The 22,541-nt window shown below is 39.4% G+C and overlaps 1 protein-coding gene across 1 annotated transcript in view; it reads left to right on the forward strand.

Annotated features, from left to right (window-relative positions):
* CARMIL1 (capping protein regulator and myosin 1 linker 1) overlaps positions 1-22,541 on the forward strand; it is a 278,825-nt gene that overhangs the window by 173,114 nt on the left and 83,170 nt on the right. Inside the window, exons 17-23 of the mRNA XM_019540133.1 lie at positions 966-1,035; positions 3,813-3,824; positions 6,060-6,141; positions 7,496-7,595; positions 7,684-7,738; positions 16,688-16,860; positions 20,450-20,518. Coding sequence (XP_019395678.1) covers positions 966-1,035; positions 3,813-3,824; positions 6,060-6,141; positions 7,496-7,595; positions 7,684-7,738; positions 16,688-16,860; positions 20,450-20,518 — 561 coding nt within the window. The remainder of the gene's footprint in view (positions 1-965; positions 1,036-3,812; positions 3,825-6,059; positions 6,142-7,495; positions 7,596-7,683; positions 7,739-16,687; positions 16,861-20,449; positions 20,519-22,541) is intronic.

Consider the following 22,541-nt stretch of genomic DNA (forward strand, 5'->3'; position numbering starts at 1 on the left):
CTACCCTGGGGGTGTTTAAGAGGAGGTTAGATGCACATCTTGCTGGGGTCGTTTGACCCCAGTAAGCTTTTCTGCCATGGCAGCAGGTCGGACTAGATGATCTACTCAAGTCCCTTCCGACCCTAGAAACTATGAAACTATGAAAAAATGCTGGACAATCTTTCCCCATTTAGGGTCCTTTATGGTTCATGGAAGTGAAAGGTAAGGAATATCCATGTTTTTGGAATTGCCACTTTGAAAGGTTTAAAAATACCGCAACATGAACAAATGTAGAATTATGTGTATATTTTGGTATCTTTCCAAAATAAAAGGGAATATGGTGAACTAGTATTTGCTTCTGAATCTTGCTAAATGTCACATTTGACATAAACAGCTGACTAGTAGTTGCTTGTCCAACCTTGTGGAGAGGTCCTTCATCACAAAACCACAACTGAATATAGAAGTATGCCTTTGAAAGTGAAAATAAGAGATTTTCAAGCATTAAAATATTTAAACACCGCCTAGAAACAAAAATCTCCATCTCACTTATAGTTAATCATGGCAGTGTGACATCAGTGCACCATGCCTTCATTATAAGCCCTGTTTTCCAAGTTTTGCAGAAAAAGTGTTAGTGTACTGCCATGATTGCCATATAATTTTGTAATAACTGATTTTTTTTAAGGCAGCCATAGAAGCAAATGTGTCTGTGATTAAACACAATTAAACTTTGATGCACAATTAGTTTTACTATTTGTTGTATACATTGCTTCCCTGCAGGTTTTGGATTTACTGTTGGGGTATCAGTGTGACAAAGAGAGTTATACTGTCATTGCCATTTCCGAGTAACAACATTAACTGGTGTGTGTTGTTCCCAAAATGCCTCTTCCTATTATTTTTTTAGTACTGGTAACCTGCAGTTGCTTAGCAAACCTTTTGCTGTGGTAAACTTAGTGTTGTATAATTGTTTTTATATTGATTTTTTTCAGAGCACTCTTATTAGGCCTGGCTTGTAATCATAACCTGAAGGAGGTATCTTTAGATCTCAGTAGCTGTGAGGTAAGAAACATTTACCTGAACAAATGGAAAAGTCTCAATTATTTGGAATTAATGTTTTCCTTAGACACATGGGGCAAAATGTTCCCTTCCATAGGTAGAAGGTATAGAAAGGATTAGTAGAAAGTTCCTGATAAATATAAGTTCTTGTGTGCATTGTGCCACTCAGTTATGAGCAAAAATATTAGTACTAACCATCAGCAAGATTAGCTATAGACTATTTTCCTAGGATATGTAGAGCACCGCACTCTTACTTGTGTGGCAGCATCTGTATTATGGACCTGTGAACTCAGGAAGTAGAGACTGGGCTTTTCTAAGCTCTGTGCTGTCAAAGCTACCTGGGTCAGAAGAAGCAACCTATTTTGAAGGAGCAGTTTTACTACTCGCTAGAATTTCTTAAAATGTATGCAACATTTCCCAAGATTTACTTTTAAACCTTGAGAGAGACTGATTTCCTTATCAGTAAGGTAGGGTAGTAGTTCTCAGCCTTGTTAGACTCAAGACTAAAGGAGCCCCTCAGAAAATACTTATGTTAGCTTTAACAACTTTTTGATTGCAGAAAAACATTAGAGCAATTCTTCTGTTGCAAAGAACTTGGAAAGACCACAACAGATCAGAGTATTTTTGACACAATGGCTTCTTATTTGAAATCTCTGGCTTTTTCATGTGTAGATGTTTGTTTGCACACCTTACAATGATAATATTGACCAGCACTTTCCTTTCCCTTTACCCTTTTGCCCTTCCTGCAAAATAAGAAAAAATGAAAACAAAAGGCCTAAGCAGATTTATTAACTTCAGTTCACTTTGAAAGAATAAATATGTTTGAAAAACTCAACTCTGGAATATAGCAAAGTGCATGAATCCTTGACTTAGGTTTATGGTTGGTCACATAGTAAGGAGCATGAGTTACATTTGGCACCTCTTTAGCTTTCTTGATGAGTAATTCATTTTAAATGCATTTAATACTTTCTGTTGATGGTTGGTACCTTTTTGGAAACTAGTTTTCTTTTAAGGAGCAGTAAAAAAGCTTTCACATCAAGCATATGTGCTTTCTACTTCCAAGCAGGTAAATGAGTGGGACAATAACTTCCCCTGGGTAAGGTAGGGGTTGTTGTTTTAGAGTGCATTTTATGTTTATTTGGAAAAAAAAAAATCTTACCTTTAAAACACCCCCCCCCAAATAGTGATTTGTATATAAACAGTATGTTGTTATCCAGGGGTCACAGAAGCAACTCAGGCATTGCTTCATGTGCTAGCACTAATGGGAATTTTTACACATGCCCCAATACATTCTGATTAGAATGCAATGGAGCACGCTCACTTAACTGAGCAGATGAATCAAGTCTGCTGGCTTGTTTTAATCAGAATGCTCCAGCATGCTACAGTGTCTCGTGTATTCAGCATCCTGTGTTTCAATATGGCAGCAGGGGCACTTCAACTAAAGCTCGTCAAACAAATACATGAGACGCTGCAGGTGTTTTAATTAGAGCAGCTCCCTTCCACCCTGGAACACATGTATAGGCACCCAGTGAGTGCGATTTGGTTAATCAGGCATGGACACTGTAAGTCAGCAGAAAGAAGAGAAAGCTGATCTGCCAGGTTTTTAGAATGGGACTGGGGAAAGCCTCTCAACCAGGGGCTCTGCTGTGTTGGACTCCAGGCCTGGCCCAGTCATGATGCATTCTTGTGACCTCATAAGCCCTCTTCATGGCCCGCACAGAGATCAGTCCTTTTCTTACCTTGGCCTTCCTTAAGTACCTAAGTCTGAATAGATCCATGTAGCTTATATTCTAGGACAGGGCAATAGCCTTGCTGGGGTCATTTGACCCCAGTACTCTTTCCTGCTATGGCAGGGGTCAGACTTGATGATCTGCTCAGGTCCCTTCTGACCCTACTAACTATGAAAAGTAAAAAGGGAGCGCTTCCCTTTTTAAACAGTGTCTAAGTAGAAAGGGAATGCTTCCCTCTGCCTTTTAGTTTTAAGGTTTACTGTCCCAAGACAGATGGTGAACTGGAAAAGTCTGTAAGGAATTAAATTAAGCCCATCCCTCTGCTGACCACTTCTCCTCAGTCCCCTCCTTGACTGTTTTTCCTCATTAGTATAGAGGTAGTTATTCATGTTTATCTGGAGCTAGGCAAAAGGCAGGACAGTGTGACACTTTCCCACTCTGCAAGCACCTGACAGTAGGCTGTCTGCAGCCTACAAAAGCTCATGCTTCTCGGTGCAAGTCACTCTATAAGCGCCACCCTGCCTAGCCTTTTTTCTCATTACTAAGCCTCATTTTTTTTCTTTTTTTTTTTTGTGCTTTTTAAAAATAGATATGCCCCCAGTGGTCTCATTCAGGATGTGGGTCAGGAAAACAACTTGGAATAAGCCTTGAGGATAACATGCTTAGAACCAGTTCCCAGCAATACTGATTTGAACTGGGCAGCTTTTGCTTTTTTATAAAGTAGCAAACACTAAGCCAGTTTCTCCATTTCCTCCTCCAGCTGCTGTCAGTGTGCAACAATAGGAAGCAGGAAATCCAATGCTTCCAAATCCCCTTTGCTTTTCCTGTGCTTGAGCAAGCCATTTCCAGCTGCAAAACCAGGCCTAAGATCTGAAATATCTCCCTTTCTTTTTTCCTTTTAAGTTGCGTGCACATGTAATTTTGGATGTACTAACTCCAATCCCAGACTTTATCATTTTGTATTGCCAGATTTTATTATGACAATTGCATTTTTATTTCTTCCTGCTTAGCACTGAAATATTTCATTCTTTTCCCTTCTGCCTCCCTTAGCTTGGTCACTGTGTAAGTACCCTCCACGCTTTACCTTCAGCTTTTTAACTGTTGAATCAGAAAGCAGCTTTGTTTTCATTTCCTGCATACTGGTACCATATTTCTACCATACTTTCTAACTTTTAGTTCTTAAAGAGCTGGTTACTAATGTGTAATTTATTGGTGTTTGCAATTGCAGAAGCAGGCACACAGGATGGATGTGTTTTTAAAACATTATGGGCCAAATTTACAAAGGAATGCTCTGTATGCCCAGTCTTTTGTAGGACTAATAGCAGATTTTTGATAACCATTTGACTTTGGGAAGCAAAGATTCCTTCACCTTCACAGTTGGCATCCTTTTATTTGTGTTCATAAACTTATGTAAAATTGTGGGTTTAAACTTAGAAGATGCTCTGATGTACACTTAAAAGCCTGTGTAGAATTAACATTTCTTATCCTATTCTGGATGTAATTTTAGTGTGAGAAAATTGCCCTGCACTAGCAATGTATACAAAATGTAGACTGCTATATATTTATGTAAGCCCCCTATTTTTAATCCAGAAAGAAATTGTAGTACAGAAACTGATTTTCTGATAAAACATAAGCAATAAAATATATAGAGGAAAATCTGTGTAATTGACACTCCATCATCTTAATCAAACACTATCTAAATGGAATGTTATAATTTATTTTTTATTAGAAATGAATTCCAGTGGAAGTGTTGGTTTTAATTTTGACAAGCCTCTAGTCTGTTAACTCCATCAGTTTAGCAATAATGAATGTGGCAGCATGTGTGAAAGGGCTGTCGAATAGTGAGTGAGATTGTGAGAGTCTCAGTGAAACTGAATGATTCTGGCATTCATATGTCAAGTGTTACAAATGATTTTAATAAATTAGAGATGGGCTGAAGTTGCACAATTTGACATTCACATCCTGAATTCTAATTTAATCAGTTCTGGGGGTGTTCAGAGCTTAAGTTTCGTTTCAGCCCTTTGCAAAGAGAGAGGCTACAGACAAACTCTGCTCCTTGGTTTGGGTTTATCTTACAATTAGGATTTTGAGTTTTCCCAGTCTGACTTTAAACATTTAAACTGGAGCATTAAGCTCATGCTTTGTCAATCAGAAAACTTTAACTATTCCAAAAAATGCCAGAACATCAGTATTAACTGAAAAACATTAATACAGAATATTGCTAGATCCTGAATTAGAGATGGATTAAAGAATTGTTTTTTCCTGAAGTTTGCCTCAAAATTTGCAGTTGGATTTGGGATATTTGGTCAAGTTGACCCTTTTTATGATAATGATTTCCACAGACCAACAGCCCTCTCCCATCATGGGTGAAATGGCAGTGTTATACTAAAAATATATAGCTTTCAGTTTCATGAAGTGGCAAATATTTGTCAAATTTCAAATTTACACCCATCTTTTCCTTTGCCATTTTAGTCTTTTCACTAAATCTTAAACTTCAGTTGAATCCTCAGATTAACAATGGAATAATCTAATCTATGCAGCGAGGTCTTTCTCTCTAATATTTTTAACTCATCCTCAGTTCTCAGTAAGTTTTTTTTTTTTTTTTTTTTTTTTTTTACTGAATTTTGTTTTATTATGTAACCATCATAAAGTTTAGAAAACGTTCAGGTTTGCCATAAAAAGACCAGCCTTCCATTTGTTCTTGACTTGTACCAGTTTGGGAATAACTCCTTTCTCTTGGCTACAAACATGGTGCAACTTCACACCTTCCTTTGGTACTCAGAGGTAATGCAGGATTGTTACTATAAAACTCAGTTTCTGGTAGATCTCAAGAGTAAAAACGCTGTGTGTCGTCTTTGGTTGTGTTAATTGATCAACATTCTTTTGATCTGAGAAGCACCCAAACATTTTTCCCGAAATGGCAAGCTGCAAATTCCAGCAGTCTTCTTCCCAGTTAAATGGATTAAACAGTGTTCTGTTTGTTCCATTTAACCCTTCACCTGGCTAAACCTTTGTCTAATACTTTTTAGCAGAAAGAAAAGATTTATTTTTTGTTATATTAAGAGAAATTAACATAATGATGATTTGTGTATGGGCTGTAGGATTTTTTTGTTCTATCGCTGTTATAAATGTTTAAACTAGAACATTAATCATAGTGAGTTATATATCAGAAAGTTATAATTTCGCTCTTGTTTTGCTAGAGGTGATTCCTGTGTATGTACAAAACTCCTGCTGCTATTTTCTTTGTGATCTCAAAACCTTAATTAGTTGGAAAAATTGCTGATGTTTTGTCTCTAGTTGAGATCAGGAGGTGCACAAGTTTTGGAAGGATGCATTGCAGAAATACACAATATCACCAGTCTAGACATTTCAGACAATGGTAAGTAAAAGTAAAAAGGGCACAGTGTAATGCAGATATAGAAACTGATTAAGAGATGAGATTTTGGTTCTTTCGGCTCACGTTGTGATCTAGGATAGTATACACGTTGTTGTTGTTGTTGTTATTATAGTAATAGCAACCAAAAATGAGACTTACTGTGCAAGGTGTTGTACAAGACGAGTAGCAGAATTCTTCTGCCCCACGGAGCTTACAAGTTAAATAGACCAAGCAGACAGATGCATAGAATGGGACAAGTATGGCACAAGCAGAGTGAATGTGCGATGCCATCAGATGTCAGATTAAAACCATGGAATGTTTTCTCAGGGGAATAAATTAGGAAGGGGTTTGCTAAATTGAGTCTCTGGTTTTCTCCTCTACAGTGTTCACGCAACATCACATGGCAAGGACATGGAAACTTTGCATCATAGTGCCCTCATAGGAAGAGGTGCATTTACTCCATTGTTTTGGGTTCAGTAGGTTCCTGAGAATGAGGGATAATCATTGTATCAACTTTGAGTTCCCCAGTCCTGCAGTGTTTTGGCTCCTCTCCCTGTCAGCTGCAGCCACATTTAGCCAAGAGTAGAAAAATCAAAAATGGTGTCCATATACCAGGAGACCTTGCTGAGGACTTTTTCATGTTGCCATGGTTGGTTAAGAATGGCGTAAGAGCAAAGTGAGTCCCTACTTTAAACCTGCGATAGCACTCCCTAGGCCTCAGACTCATAATGGTATTTAGGTGCCAAACACCCACTGGTTTCATTAAACACCTCAGTGCCAGCACCTGTAATTTACTAAATGAAATCAGTAGAAACTTAATTTTCTTTAGTATTTTGGGGAAAAGGCATCAGGTTTTTTTCATGCCCAGGAACAAAATAAAACATGGCTCATTTTGGCAGGTCAGTTTATTGACAAGCTGCTATGCTGCCCTCCTTGTTTGGAAGCTGCATGAGCCTGCTGGTTTGTGTAGCTGTTGAGGTTGGGTAAACAATGCAACACATTCTCTAATTCCCCAAAGAGCAGAAAACATACCTTTTCTATCTACCAATGAAAATAATGTTTGTCGTAAATCTTGACTGGTGAACTAAGGATCAGGGATTAAGTCCTCCTCCTCCTCTTTTCTGATTATGTGTGATTCGTGGAGAGATTTAGATAGTCCCTTAAAAAAAGAATAGCAGCTATGTGTATGGAACAAAGGAAAACAAATGGAGAACGAATTTAAAAATAAAACAATGAAGAGTAAGGGTTCCAGTGCCATTTAGGTAAAGTTGCCTAAGCCAATTAGGTTGTGCTAGTTTTGGCAAATATGTTTGGAACAGTGTGTGTTTAATGCTGCATTTACTCTGATTCTTTGCAGGCCTAGAATCTGATCTCTCAACCCTTGTAGTCTGGCTTAGTAAAAACCGATCAATAAGACACCTGGCATTGGGAAAAAATTTTAACAACATGAAATCTAAGTAAGGCTTTTATTTCTTGTAAACATGAAGAAAATTGATGAATAAAAGCTGTTGATTTCATTGTCTCCTCTTTTTTTGGTCATTTCAGAAATCTTACTCCTGTACTTGACAATTTAGTACAAATGATCCAAGATGAGGATTCAGTGAGTATCCTACTGTAATAATGAATGTTTTTCTACCATTATCCTTGCACTTTATTGCCAACGCTTTGTTTCTTTGTGTTTGTTTTCTTTGTATTTTTTGACATTACACAGAGATATGTTTTTGACTATTCCAGCATTTCTTTTTTTGTGAAATAAGGGTCAAGCTTCATACTGTAATTAAGATAGCATGGTTATAAGATATGCTCTTCACTTGTTGCATGTTTATAGCTCTCTCTACATGAAAGTAAGATCTGCCTTCACTGAAAGAGTAGGTTATTCCTCCAAATGGTCTGACATTCTTAACCCACTTTTCTTTAAGTCTCACTCATATAGGTCTATAATCTCAGAATTTGTAAGTTTTCATGTCTGTAGTGGAGATTTGTAACTGTAGGACTTTGGGTGGGGGGTGGGTGCGTAACATTTCAAATTAGCGTATGCAATTTTTAATGAAATCTTTCAAGACTTGCAGAATAAGTTATCAAGTCACTTACTATTGTTCTTGGGGAACCTTTTTGTGCTCATGTGGAGTCACTTCATCCACCCACTATAGAGCCCCTTTCATCTAAAAGAAAAAATAGAGAAAGAGTAAAGCAAGGTTTTCCTTTATATTTTATTGTATTTTGGATTCTTGGGCAATGCCATTTTATTGGGTCATTTTACAACCTCTTTTCACTGAGGACCCTCCTGGCATCCTTTTCATTGTTCCTTAGACTGGAACACCTCCCTTCCCCCACCGTTCCCTCCCCCACCAAATCCCTACCACCATTGTGTCATGACCATTGTTCCTGGTTTTAACAGAAAATATTTTGGGGGGCTTTGGTGATTATGAGCATAGTAGTCTTCTGCCTGCTGATGTCTTTTGGCATTACAGACATTCCTAGAAAAACATTTGCCCGGTATGGTTTAGACAGGGAGGATCCCACCTTAAGCAGGGGCTTGGACTAGATGATCTCCTGAGAGCTCTTCCAGGCCTTCTTTTATACGATTCCCCCACCTTTTCTGGCTCCTTCCAGTCAAATTATGAGTCTATTCTACTTCCCTCATTCTCCAAAATAATTGACTTTTGATTCCAGCTGCCTCTTCAGCAACTGGCTTATCTTTTCTCAGTCACCTCCCCTCCCTCACCTTCACATCCAAGTTAATTGAATCCATAGTCTGCAGGTATTTCTTCCACTTCCTTTCTTCCTAGCCTCTTGCCATCTTGCATCTTCTCTCTCTACTCCACTGCAACTGCATTCTTCAAGGTTTCTAAAGATGATGGCTACATTCTAGTCATATCTTTGGGCCACTACTTCTCCCTTAACCTTATTAGTTGCTTTTGAAACAGTTTGTCACACTCTCCTTCTTGATGTCTTGTTACTTTTTATGAGGCTGCCTTCTTCTAGTTCTCCTGAATCTTAGGACATCTTTAACATCCTACTCTGATGTCCATAACAACAGTTGGAAACCTTTTAAGGTTGAGGGCTGTATTGACCCATTTCAGGTCAGAGGCAGGAATGATGGGTGCTAGGACTCAGTTACTGCTGTTTCTTCTGAGCAGCAGCAGGAGAAAGCAACTGCTGTTGAAGCCTCCCACCACCAAAACCCTATGTCTACAGATTGGATCAAATGGCTTTGGAAGCAGATCTGGCCTGTCAGTTGTAGATTGTCAACCCTTGGTCCGCTGGGTTTGCACAGGCTTCTGTGCCCTCTTCTCCCTTACTGTGGACTATATCATTTCCTCACTTGGCTTCTACTTTCTGCTTCCTCATTCCTGCCCTGGCTCTTTCCATCCAATTTTGTGTCATGCTGAATCTCCAATGCTTCCTCAAATGCATCTCTGCATCAGTTCATGTTTTACGTGACCAAATATAAATTCCTGAGTTACCTTCTGAAACCATTTGCCTGTACAGTTTTCTGGTGACCATGACACCATTTTTCCTAATACTCAGGTCTGTACACACCATACATCTTCAGCTCCTTTCTGTCTTTGCACATCTATGGGAGCCCAATATTGCCATTTCTCCTTATTAAAATGTACCTTCATACTGCTTACCTTCCTAGTTAAATAGTTTTTTCTGACCATGCAGCAAGAACTGTCATTCACATCTTTATCTCAAGTCCTGTCCTGAATTATTACAACCTTCTGTTCTTTGGCTTCCCATAATGCTATTTTGCATCTTCCTGTCGATGAAAACTGCTTAGCACTTGCAGATCCTTTTGCTGGCTTCACCTCCTACACTATATCAGCTTAGCAGTTTGTTTTCTGTTTTAAGGTCTGATATAACCCTACCCCTTCCTCTCTACTTATCTGACCTCTTCTCTTACCGTGTGAATAATGCCAGCCTCCATATATCTTCTGTGTACCCATTGTATAGATTCAGGCTTTCTTCTATGCCACCTATTATGCCTGTCCTGAATAATCAGTGAAGTATACTTATCCTTCTTCCAGTCACAGCCCACCTTCAAGGAGGCTTCTTCTGTAACGTCTAAAAGAGAGAGCCAACTAAAACATGTAATGTATTTAGACATTTGAAAAGGACTTCCTGCCTAGCCTCCTTCCTGACAAAACCATGTGATTACATTTCTGGTAATTTGTTTTGTCTTTCCCTGTCCCTTCCTTACTTATCTTGCCCTTGTCCTTTCACTGTGTCTGCAATTAGTTTGTAACTCACTGGGGTAGGGATCCTATTTATCTGTATTGTGAAGAGTCTGAATGCTGAAATGAATCATAAAAATGTCTCTTACCAGCTAAAGAACTGAGCTGTCTGAGATGTCAGAATCCAAATTCTGACATCCTGTGTAGGAAGGAGCTGAGGAGTGCTCCATTTCTGTTCACACTTCTGGAACTGAGGCATCATCACTTTTATAAGCTTAGTAGTATTGTAAACTGACTCCTAACATTCTTTTGTTTGCTTGTTGGAGTAATCAGAAAGGTGAGGGGGTTTTTTCTGATCATTAGTTAAGTAGCTGATCTACAGCTTTGTAAAAACTGGCATTTGCTTAAGTCAGTGGTTCTCAGCATTTTTAGATTCAAGGCACCCCTCGTTAGACTCAAGGCACATCTTGGAAACTGCCAGCTCTTAGTTTTCATTTGGTTTTCGACTACAGAAAAATAATAGAGCGACTCTTCTGTCGCAAAGAACTTGGAACACAACAGGTTAGAATGTTTTAAAAATCATAAATTCTTGTTTGGAATATCTGGATTTATCTTGTAATTATGTTTGCACACATAGCAGTGCTAACATTGTTTGGACCCTGTGGCACACCTGACTGCACCCTGGCTGAGAATTACTGGCTGAAGCTATCCTTTTAGGTCACTGTAAGGAGAATTTGTAATAGGATACAATTGCCTGGAAAATCATTCTTACATTTATCTGTACTTGAAAAAAAAATATTGGCATATTGTAAATGTGCTGTTTTTAAAGGCTTTCTCACTTTCAAACTATCAATATAGATGTGGGTGAATTACTGGTTAGTTTTCTTATGTAGCTGTTTTCTTTTTATAGCCATAATGAATGAGGAGAGACGTGGATGAAATTATTTAAATGATTAGTAGTTTGGTATCATGTCTACAGAAGTACAACCAGGTACAAATACCACACTCCACACGATTTTAAAAGGAACAGAACACCAGGTGTTAAATATGCATGAGACTGCAATATCTGAATTTTTTGCTGTCTCCTCTATAAATAGACTCTATGCTGCGCAACCCATAAAAATTTTTATTGCCCAGCACTGCAGTATAGTATCAGGGCTTTATATTTCGCATGCCTAATTTTTCTTCCTGATGCAAAAAATGGAGGCTGCAGTGCTAGCCACACATTACTCAGATCATTCAGTCCTGTGGGCTGCTGAGACCCCCCTGTGTGGCATCAAATACCTTTTGACTTCAGTGGTTTTTGAAGATTCTCAGCAATTTATAGGAGGCACTCTGCATCTTTCAGGAGTGGGTCTCTCGGATTTTTGAGCAGTTTTGCTCATAGACACACCAATTTAATTTGATTTTAACTCTGAAGTGTTTCCAGTAGGAACTTGGCAATGTCAAATGCAGTATGCTTTTTAATTCCATTCTTGGCTCTAAGAAATATTTTTCTCTTTAGAAGATCATTCTAAAAGATATTTAATCTTGCGGTGCAGCCTCTGCATTCTACAGCAAGACAAACTGAAACCTGCATTAAATATACTTCATATCGATATCTGGCCATAACCTTTGTGTAGTACTGGAAAATAAAGAAGTTTTATGGGTTATACAGTATGGCATGTATTCACAGGGTTTTTTTAAACAAAGGTACAGCTCTTTCATTAAATTCCTATGCATATTCAACACCAGTGGTTTTGCTGGGTTTTTTTGAATGGTGTAGAGGTAAGCTTGCTTCTGATTTTATATTTCTGTAGTCATGACACCAAACAATTTAAATCATTTCCCTCATTGGTCATTCTGTAGGGAAGAAAAGAAACTATAAAAGAAAATGAATTAGCAATTCACCTACTTCTCTACCAGCGGTATAGAACTGAAAGACATTTTCACTACAGCCCACACTGGCCATGTCTACACATGCAATTAATGTACCTGAATTTTCTGCGCAGAAAATTCAGGCACATTTATACTGTGGCTGTGCATGCATCTGAATGCGTGGTAGCAAATCTGTGGGAGCAGTTCAATCCAGGGCTGTTCCTGCTCTGCTCTGCCCCCCTGCAGCAATCAAGGGGAGCTCCAGGCTCCCTTGGGTGCCAGTCATGAGCTGGCAGGGGGCCCTGGGACTGGTCCCAATGGGAGAGCTGCCCAGGGAACCAGGGAGCTACCTCCTAGTCACATGGAAATCAGGACAGGAGACAGCTACCTAGCAACTGGGAGACCTCCCAGCCATGTGTCTGGGAGGCAGCTGCCTGGCAGCCTGGACAGCTCTTCCAGCCATGTGGAGATCAGATTAGGTCCCAGTCCCCATGTGGCTGGGAGGCAGCATTCTGCTAGGGCAGGACAGCTGTCCCTGCCCCATGTGGTCCTCTGGACACTTTGCAGTTTGCTCACAGTCAGTATCTTCATGTGCGCTTCAGCATATTAGTATAATGCACTGATTTCTAGTACTGACATCTACAGGTACTAAAAAACAGTGCTTTAGATTGATCTACTGTGCCGTAATTGCTGCGTAAATGTAGATGGTGACGCTTTACTGCACATCAGAGATTAGCCTAATATGCAGCAAAGCGCCTCATGTAGATGCACCCACTGAGTACATGCTACAGTATTTATTTTTTAACATATCATTAGATGTGTTTATCTGTAGGAGTGACAGAATTATTTCACAGGGAATTGTTTTGAACAATTAATAAACTAACTTCAGTGTGCTTAATATGGCTGGGCAGGAAATGATTTCCACAATCTGTAATAATATTGTATTATGCCCTGTAGTAATGAGTGAGATCATGATTTTGTGGCTTCCTTGTATTAACAATTGCCTGTAAACAGAGAGGACTGGACTTGAGTGGTTCAGGAGGCCCCTTCCAATTATGAGTTTTTGTATTTATAAGATGTAGAAAACTTTTCCTATACTTAATCAGGGCAAGGAGTTGAAATCCCAGATTTTCACAGACTGGAAAAAAAAGCATTTTGTCAATCCAGGTGTGTAATTTTTTAATACTTTTTTAAAACCTTACAATAGAGTAGTTAAAATGTCAGAAATCATAGTTACCGTGACTTGAAAACGGGAATGCATTTGAAAATGACAAAATGAGATGTATTCAAGTTCAAAATTTTTTCAAAACCATTTTTGAAAGAGGAAATTTGATACCATCCCATTCTTGTGAATAGTTTTTTGGTGTTGACACATTAGTATTTTTTGACTGTGCCGCCACCCCATTCCCTCAAACCTTTGCCTTTCATAGATATGCTGCTTTTCTTTATAATGGAAAGATAGCCTCTCAAAATAAATGATAAACATTGATGCATACATCCTTCCAGACAATCAAACCCAGTTCCTGAGGTTTGCAGGCAACTTCTTGTCCAGTGGGTCCATGCGAACATCCTTTCCAACCCCCTCCTGCACCAGAGCCACAACATGCCCTACTTAAAAATAAACTATGAGGGAACAAAAACAAAACTACAGCATGCCACAGGTAAAAAAACAGGATAGGCACTGGAAAAACTGTTAATGCCTTGCTGTTGCAATGGCAGGACATACTTTAGGTTAATACAGACTCAGATGATCGAAGGAGGAAAAACATGCCCATGCTGCACAGAAGGCAAAAAAAAAGTGCAATTCCTGCCAGCCTGATCTCTGGAGAGAGGATTCCTTCTTGACCCAAAATCTAACAATTGATTTGATCCTGAGCAAAGGTCCTTCAGCCAGGTCCCTTAAGTATGAACAGGAGCACAAGCTTACTCCTGCCAAACTTCCACCTCTGGATAAAAGTAATGCATTGATGATTGTTTCAGCAAACAAAATGATGGGAACATAAAGTCACGTTTGTCAGTTTTATTCAGCTTGGGAAAATAAACTTACATCAGCATCAGAGGCACACCATGGTGCATGGGGGGTACTCTAGAAGTCTAATTGAAACCAAAACCACTCGTTCCCACATACAGCAGTTTGAGTTATGAGTTTCATTCTTTAGCCAGCAAGAGACAAGGAGCTACTAGGGTTATATTTGTTGTTTATTGCACTGCAGCACCTAAGAGTATATATTGTGTGTCTCACAAAGCACACAGAAGACAAAACTCATGCCTTGGGAACTCACAAGCATATCACATTTCAGTACTGGAGCAAGGGTTAGTTTAACAGGAGGGGCTAAAGGAATAAAGATAAGGTAACAGCAGCCAGGTAATAAGAGGTATTTGCTGAAGAAAGGAGGGGTGGTTTTTTCTGTGTTCAAATGTTCTGGTTGGCTTATTGCTTGTTGGCATTTCAGAAGAAGGGGAATCCTAAGGAAGAATTGAAATCAAGAGAAAAGCCACAGCCAGTTGAGGCAGCTCAGGGAAGTGGAGGTTCTGTATATTGAGAGCTAGCGTGAGAGGAAGTGCACGCAAATGAGTTTATCCAAGCTGGCACCACTGATATGGAAGGGGGAAAGCAAAGTGTATTAAGGAAAACTTAAATAAATGAGGAGAGGGAGAAAACTGAAAGTTGGAAGAAGGAAAGTCCCTGAATTTTACCAGCTACATTCTGTCACCAGGGCAACATTCCTCTCTCCCCACCCCCCTTCTCCTCCTCCCCACCTACCTATCTCCCACTTATTAACACCCAACCTCTCCATTTTCACAGACCTGCATTTTGCATATTGGCCGAAGTTTCTATTCCACCCAGGGGAGACTCTCCCTATGCCTGAAGAAGGGTGTTGTGCCTGAAAGCTTGTAAAGAACAATATTTCCAACTGTTTAGTCAGTCTAATAAAAGGTATCACATTTACCCAAAGATCCTTGTCTGCCAAAGTTTGAATAAGAAATTTGAAGCTGATGCCCCAAACATGGAGAGTCGCAGCACACATTTAGGCAATGGGGTGACAGGGTCAAATTAGTAGGAATTCAGTGCGTTTCCAGGGACAGAGTTGCCACTTTGCAGGATTGGGTCCCAAAATGGTTGTCATTTAGAATGCATTAAGTAATAGTGATCTTACAAATGTGCATATAATCAAGTATTATAGGTCTTATTTATGTGTTGGAATTACAAATTCTTCAGCCAGGCCAGCAATTCTTCAGTTGATGAGGTGATATGAATTCAGTTTTATTGGAGCATATATCTCCAGGATTTTCTTTGGAAAGAAGTTCTTCTGAACGTTTCATCTTTACCTTTGCAAATAAGTATTTTTATTAAGTTAAACAAACACAGATCTAAACATAGATTTCAAAAGCTGAAAGGAAATTCAATATGTTGGATAGTGATGAAAACTTTTAGGATAATATTTCATTGTTAAAGAATGTGGCATTTACTGTATGACCATCTCCAAAATAATTGAATTTTCTTCATCACAGACTTAAAATGAAGGATACTATGACATTTTATTATAAGATTTTGTTTTGCTGTTTTATTTGGAGGTAATGATCTAAAGCAAACCATCTATCTTAGGCAAGTACTGCTAAACTGATTGGTGTGTTTTGTATAGGATAGCTTCCTTTCTGCTGTGAATCTATTACAGAAGCAGTTAGCAAACTGATTAAACTTGTTCTTAACAATCTCAAACAGTGTTGCAATATAAAGCTAATATGTCTTTAGACTACACAGTGAAATGAAATAGGGAAGGTTGTACAGATTAAGAGAATTAACATAGTAAGTTGAGAGCTTTTTTTTAAAAATGAAATTGATGGATGCCTTTTGTCATTATTAGGCATTTTAATTATAAGACCACACTTCCAGATCTCTACGTGTTTTCTCTGTATAAATGCACATTTCATTGTCACAGACTTTTTGGATATTGTTATAACAAAGTGGTTTCTAGCAAACGGGGCACAGAGCATCTTGAACTGTAAAGATTTTAGAGTGAATATACAGTTGCAATTGCAGTAGAAAAGTTGGTTAAAAAATTATATAGATATAAATGCATCAGTATTCCACAGTGGACAGTAATCACAGTTACCTTTCTAATCAACTTACCCATGTCCAGAAGGTACTTTTCTTATTCATAAAAAAATTGAGGCAGACCATCCAGACATTTTTTTTTTCTTTAGAAAAGAATCTTTAATACAGGTTTCTGTAATATTTCCATAATAAAATCTCAAAGAAATGAACTGCACAATGAGATTTACAGGTCATTTTACTGGTTCTTAATTGTATTTCAGAGATTTCAGATCAGTGTGTTATGTGATATTTCTTAAGTGCTCTGATAGCTTTAATGAACACAGAGAAGGAATATGATACAAAGTGTTCACCCCAAGTTTTTGGGAGGCTCATTGACTTATAAGGAGGACACCCTCTTTTTCTTGGTGTATAATAGAAGAACAGATCCTCAACTGTATGCTGTTTACATTTTCCTCAGCCTTTGCAGTCACTGTCCCTCGCAGATTCCAAGTTAAAGACTGAGGTTACCATAATTATCAATGCACTGGGCAGCAATACTTCTCTTACAAAAGTGGATATTAGTGGAAATGGAATGGGAGACATGGGGGCAAAGATGCTCGCCAAAGCCCTCCAGATAAACACCAAACTCAGGTATGGAAAGCTACATTTTTGTTCAGAAGGATCACTTGTTCAATGATGCTGGGATTTCATTTGCCGTATTTTTTTAATCCTGTTCTCTTCATGGTCACTGGAACTGCTAGGGAAGTCACTTTTCAGTGTTGTTGATCATCAGTTCTTCCAGAAGCGGAAAAGTAGGAGAGGGGAAAGACTTCCCCTCCAGAAACTGTCCATCTGTCACCGACTGACTTGACTGTGGCTGGAGCAGTCTGCTTCTGGTGGTACCCAGTGCTAGCTATGCCAAAACTTGCTGATGTAACCCAATCTGACACTCCTTCTGTTTGAAAAAGAAAACAGAAATTACCCTGCAAAAATGTTAAGGAACAGAAGAAAAATAAGTTGAGTATTAAAACCAAAAATGTTTAGAAAATCACCTTTAGGTGTCTGTCCTAAAACCTCAGTAGACTACACACATCATTCAGGGACAGAATAAGTCTTTCACTGCTGCAGTCTTTGCACCGTCTCTCAGGAAAAATCCAAATCCTTTCCTTTCAAATTCTGGACTGGTGGGATCTCAGCTTGCCGCAACTTTAGTTCCTCTTTCATTTCCCAAGTAGTGATAGTCTAGTTGCACAAAGTGTGGAGAAAAGTAACAATTGAAACATTTCAAACTCCTTTGAAACATTTCAGAGGACCAGCTGGACAAACAAATGTGTCCTCTGAAGATCCCAAAAGCAGCAGAAGCACTTCAGAGCAGTACCTTTCTAAATGTAGTATTGTTTTGAAGCATTTCACTTTTGGTTATTCATGCACAGGGACAGAGAGGGGGAGTTTCCTATTTGTCCAGCTGCAGGGTCCTACTTTGGGCCCCAGGGTGCTGCCAGGTTCCCACTAGGACCACCTACACTTCTTGTTGGGATCCCCACCCCCTGCCAGACATGTGCTTACCTTTGCTGGAGCTGGGCTGGTGCTGGAACTAGGTTCCATCCCAACCACTGCAGGAGCTGGGTTCAGCAGCCCTAGTCCCCTCTATCTCTCTACTTGACTAAGCCAAGAGGCTTAGGGATCTGAGGCTGCAGAATTAGGATCAGTGCTACCTCCCTGCACCCCTGCTTACCTCTCCACTCTGGTGGTCTCTGAGAAGAGAGGGGAGTGGGGCAGCAAGTCACTGTAGCCTCCCTTAGCGACCCCTGGCTTGTGCTAAAGGAGGCGGCTGTGTTTTGAAATTTTCCAGCCTCAGAATGCCACAGGGAGGCTGTACGTATATCCCTTGGGTTCAGTCATTTCTTTTTTAAATGTTTCCAAGCCCAGTTCACTTGGAAACATTTCAAAAGTTACTTCTATGTACACTCACATTTTGCCTCAGAAGCACCAGATCTTTTCTGCTGTAGGCAAGCACCATAGGTATGAATAAGAAGGGGAAAGTGTCCTTTTCCCTCAGAGGTATCAGAGCTGAGGAAACCTGGGAGCAGACTGGATTCAGAATACTTATCTGCAGGTGTGTCACTCCAGCTAACTAGTACAGGAGGGAGCCACGCAACCTGTCCTCTGTGTTCTCATGTACACAATGCTTTCATCATGCTTTTAATTAATAGCTGGCATTGATACCTTAAAATAGTAGTTTGCATGGCACATGGCTAACAGGCAGTAGATCTTGATGCTGCTTCCTGCCTTCTGGCAGGGTAACCTGACAGACGGTTTGAGTCTTTGTTTAAATGTTTAAACACAGGGCCCTTTGAGCATTTATAGATACTCTCTGGGAGTATGTGAAGAGATGGAAAGGAGTGCTTTAACTAGAGCAGCTCCAAGAGCTGGTCTAATTAAAGTGCCTGGCTTCATGTGTATCAGTATCCCTGCGCTGAAAAATGATGGCAGGGTCAAATGAGCTTTAGTTAAAGCACCCCTGCGGCCATTTTTCAGCACAGGGACACTGATGCATGTGATGTTGGAGTCTGCTGGAACATAGTAATTGCGCGTCAGAGCAGCCTTGCTGCATATATATAGGCACTCTTTGGCTCTGTGGTCCCACTCCTCTGATCATGTCACTGTAATCAGTAAAACTAGTCTTCCCTCATCCTGTAACTTATGCACTTACACATCCCACAATGCATTTTTCCATTTGTTGAAGATATACTATATAGTGCTTTAGGTCTGGTGACTCTGTTCCCAAAGAGTAAGCTGTCCCACAGGGCAGTCCTGGCTACATCATTCACTAGCAGGGCTGGCAGCTTGAAATGCCTGTAATTTATTTTGCTGAGCTTAGTGCTCACATACTAAGGAGGTCATTGAGTAATGAAGCTTTCAAGCAAAGAACTCCAGAAGGTAGTAAATACTAGCCTGAAGTGACAGGGGTGCCTGCATGATGTGAAAGGCCACTATCTCACTAGGGTCTGGAGTAAGAAATCTCATTATCCAACATGGGAATTGGAAAGGTAAGTGGCTCTAAAAATAAAATGATCATGGTCTTTGGTGCAGGGAACTGTCACTTGAAACCTCTGGGGTGGCAGCCTAGAACACCTCACTTGATCTCAGTTCATGATGGCAAAGAGCTACAATGTATTAACATGTTGAACAGTATGGTTTGCAACTGGTTACATTACAAAATTGTGTTGTGATGATAACAGATAGGCCTAAATCTCTTGCAAATGTGGGATATGTATGACACCATCTCCAAACAGTTCTGACTGTAGGGAGAGAAGGTGCTAAACCACCATTTCTCCACCTCCTAAAACAGAGAGAGAGAAAATCCTGTTGATTTCCAGCAGAAAGGTGACAATATGACTGTCAAAACTTTCCTGACAGGGAAACACCTCAACTACAGGTGCTCTAAAACAAGTGTACATCTGGTACACTATTACCTTCTCAATACCAGAGTGAACCTACTAATCTTTTAAAAAGTATCCATTGACTAGATAAAATGAGACCATTTTCTTGGCCACAAATTGCCATATAATGCAAGATACAGACCTGTGTATTGAGTCAGGGGCATGAGGAATTGAATAGCTGTTCTCAGGTTCAAAGGAGCAGCAACCTAAACAGGTACAACTGATTAATTTTTTTTACCACAGTTTTTCAAGCTGCATATCTAATAATAAATCACTGTACCAACTACTGCATATTGGTTATTGCAATATTGCATATTGCTTTCAGACTGCATTGGAAAATTTAAGCAAAAATCTGGAAAATAAAATTAGTTCTATGTCAATTATATGTTCAGGTCAATTATATACCTGAGAAGAGCCTCCTTTTTTTTAAACAAAATATGCTTCCAAAGTGAAAGCTTAGAAAGTTTGGACAATTTAGAGTTAAATTAATTGCTTTTGTCTTATAGAAATGATCCTTGCATTATATTTTCCCATTTTTAATATTAGAGGCAAGGTGAATTTAATATCACATTAACTCTTTTTCTAAGTTTCTAAGAAACTCTATTATTTCAGTTTTTAGCTAGTAACACAATGGCCTTTTCTATCCATGTTTGACACACACAACTGCTTGATCCAAAAGGACCCAACTCTATGGTGTTTATAAAAAAAAAAAAAAAAGAGAGAGAGTGAAGCTATTTTTTAAATGAAAATAATCGGTGAACTTTGTTTAATCTTTGTTTAATTTTGTTTCCTAACAGAACTGTAATATGGGACAAGAATAACATCACTGCACAGGGCTTTCAGGATATAGCAGTGGCATTGGAAAAGTAAGTTTTATGGAAGCTGAATGACTCAAGAGTGGGTACATTCTGAATAGCTGAAATTTATGCTGACATCATTAAGATTTAAAGATGATCAGCACATCTCACTTTTAGGCCTGTGGGATTCAGTTTTAAAGTAGAAGTTATGAAATCACAAAAGGGTAAGAAAAGGCTCTTTGACTACCATCTTTGGTTCCTTCTTCTACCCCAGCTAGAGCCACTACATCCCGTGCATTCTGAAACCAATGGTAAAAATTTGTGAGTTTGAGATATACTTTTTCATGGGAGAGACCACACAACAACAGGGGAGCTGCTCCACCTCCAGCCCTGCCCCAGGTTGGGGCCAGAGCCACTGTTCTGTCTGGCCAGAGCCATGGTTGGAGCCACCTTGTGCTCCATGCCCCATGCTGCAGCCAGGGCCAGGGCTGGGGCCGTCTGATAGGCTGTGGGGGGAGGTGTGGGAGGGTGGCAAGGTGCAGGGGGTAAAAAGAGCAAGGGATGTGCCCCCCTGGCACTCCTTTCCCTGTCACTTTCCTCACTGCTGCTGCTTTCCCTGCCACAGCAGTTGTGGGGGGGGGTGCAAATTACAACAAGCCTCTAATAATTAGATTATAGACATGGCAAATTATAACAAATTTATAATTTTCATTATATAGAATCTAGTTATTGGAAGGTTGTAATAAAGTCTAGGCTTAAGTAAGAACATTACTAATGAGGGTTCCACAAACTGCAGTTCTTCATTACAAACCCTATGATAGGGTGGGCTCCTTGAATCATTGTGGTCACGGATACAGAAACACCAGAGTATCAGGCACTGAATCACTTTGATCTGTCTCTGTCCCTTTCACTTTTCTTCATATGTGATGATTGCACTTCTTAGGGGAAAAACACTAGATTTAAATTAAGCAGCAGTTGCCATTGTTTCACATCATTAAATCCCCATAAATGGGAAAACAAAAAGTGCCTTTTGAAAGTGATGATCATAGACAATTGCTAGTCTCCAGACAAGATAACTTGCAAAAATATACAGCTATTTGGGATAGCCTCTTAACCCTCTGGGGTATCATAACTTTTGTGATTGAATTCATCAACTAGATATATATGGCTTATAAGGGATACATGTATTTTATTATCTCCTATCAAGGTGAACTCTGTTCCACTAATGCAGGAATTGATATAAATTATGTATAATCACGAAAATAAATAAATCTGAAGCAGTTCCAGTCATATTAATGAATCATCAACAATATTCACAAAGGTCTTTTGTCAGTTTACAGACCTTACTTGACAAAGCTATAGCACGCAAACTTAAGGGAATAGTCAGGGGAAGAGAATATATGGTATTTTCTGATAAATATTGCATTTATTTTTTCCCTTCTGACCTGCCAAGAAACATAAATAAAAGGGGAATGCTAAGGCAAGAGTAAACAAACTAGACAGGAGACGGAAACATTAGTTCAAATATCATGGCCTTGCCTGTTGTGGAGGTGATATTTATTTAGTCTGAAAGCTGAGGTCATCTTCTTTCTCCTTTGATGTTTCAAACCCCTGTTAGTATCACAACCAAAGCCATCAGCAGTGAAGTTTTAAACTTGCAAGACAGAGATTCTTATCAACAATCTGGAAGGAAGTTAGCAAGTAAACAAATCAATCTCAAAGACATATTGGGAACATCTTCCATATGTTTCACACAATCCATGACAGGCTGCCAATTTTCTACAAGGGGGAAAAAAGTCATCCTTAACAAAAAAAATACATTGTAAATCATAGAAAATTAGGGTTGGAAGGGACCTCAGGAGGTCATCTAGTCTAACCCCTTATTCAAAGCAGGATCAGCCAGAACTAGATCATTGTAGCCAGGGTTTTGTCTAGCTGGGCCTTAAAAACCTCCAAGGATGGTGATTCCATCCCTCCTAGGTAACCTGTTCCAGTGCTTCACCACCCTCCTAGTGGTTTTCCTAACATTCAACCTAAACTTCCCTTGCTGCAACTTGAAACCATTGCTCCTTGTTGTATCATCTGCCACCAC

Source organism: Crocodylus porosus, unplaced genomic scaffold (assembly GCF_001723895.1).
Source record: "Crocodylus porosus isolate Cpor-Errol unplaced genomic scaffold, CroPor_comp1, whole genome shotgun sequence".
Lineage (NCBI taxonomy): Eukaryota > Metazoa > Chordata > Crocodylia > Crocodylidae > Crocodylus > Crocodylus porosus.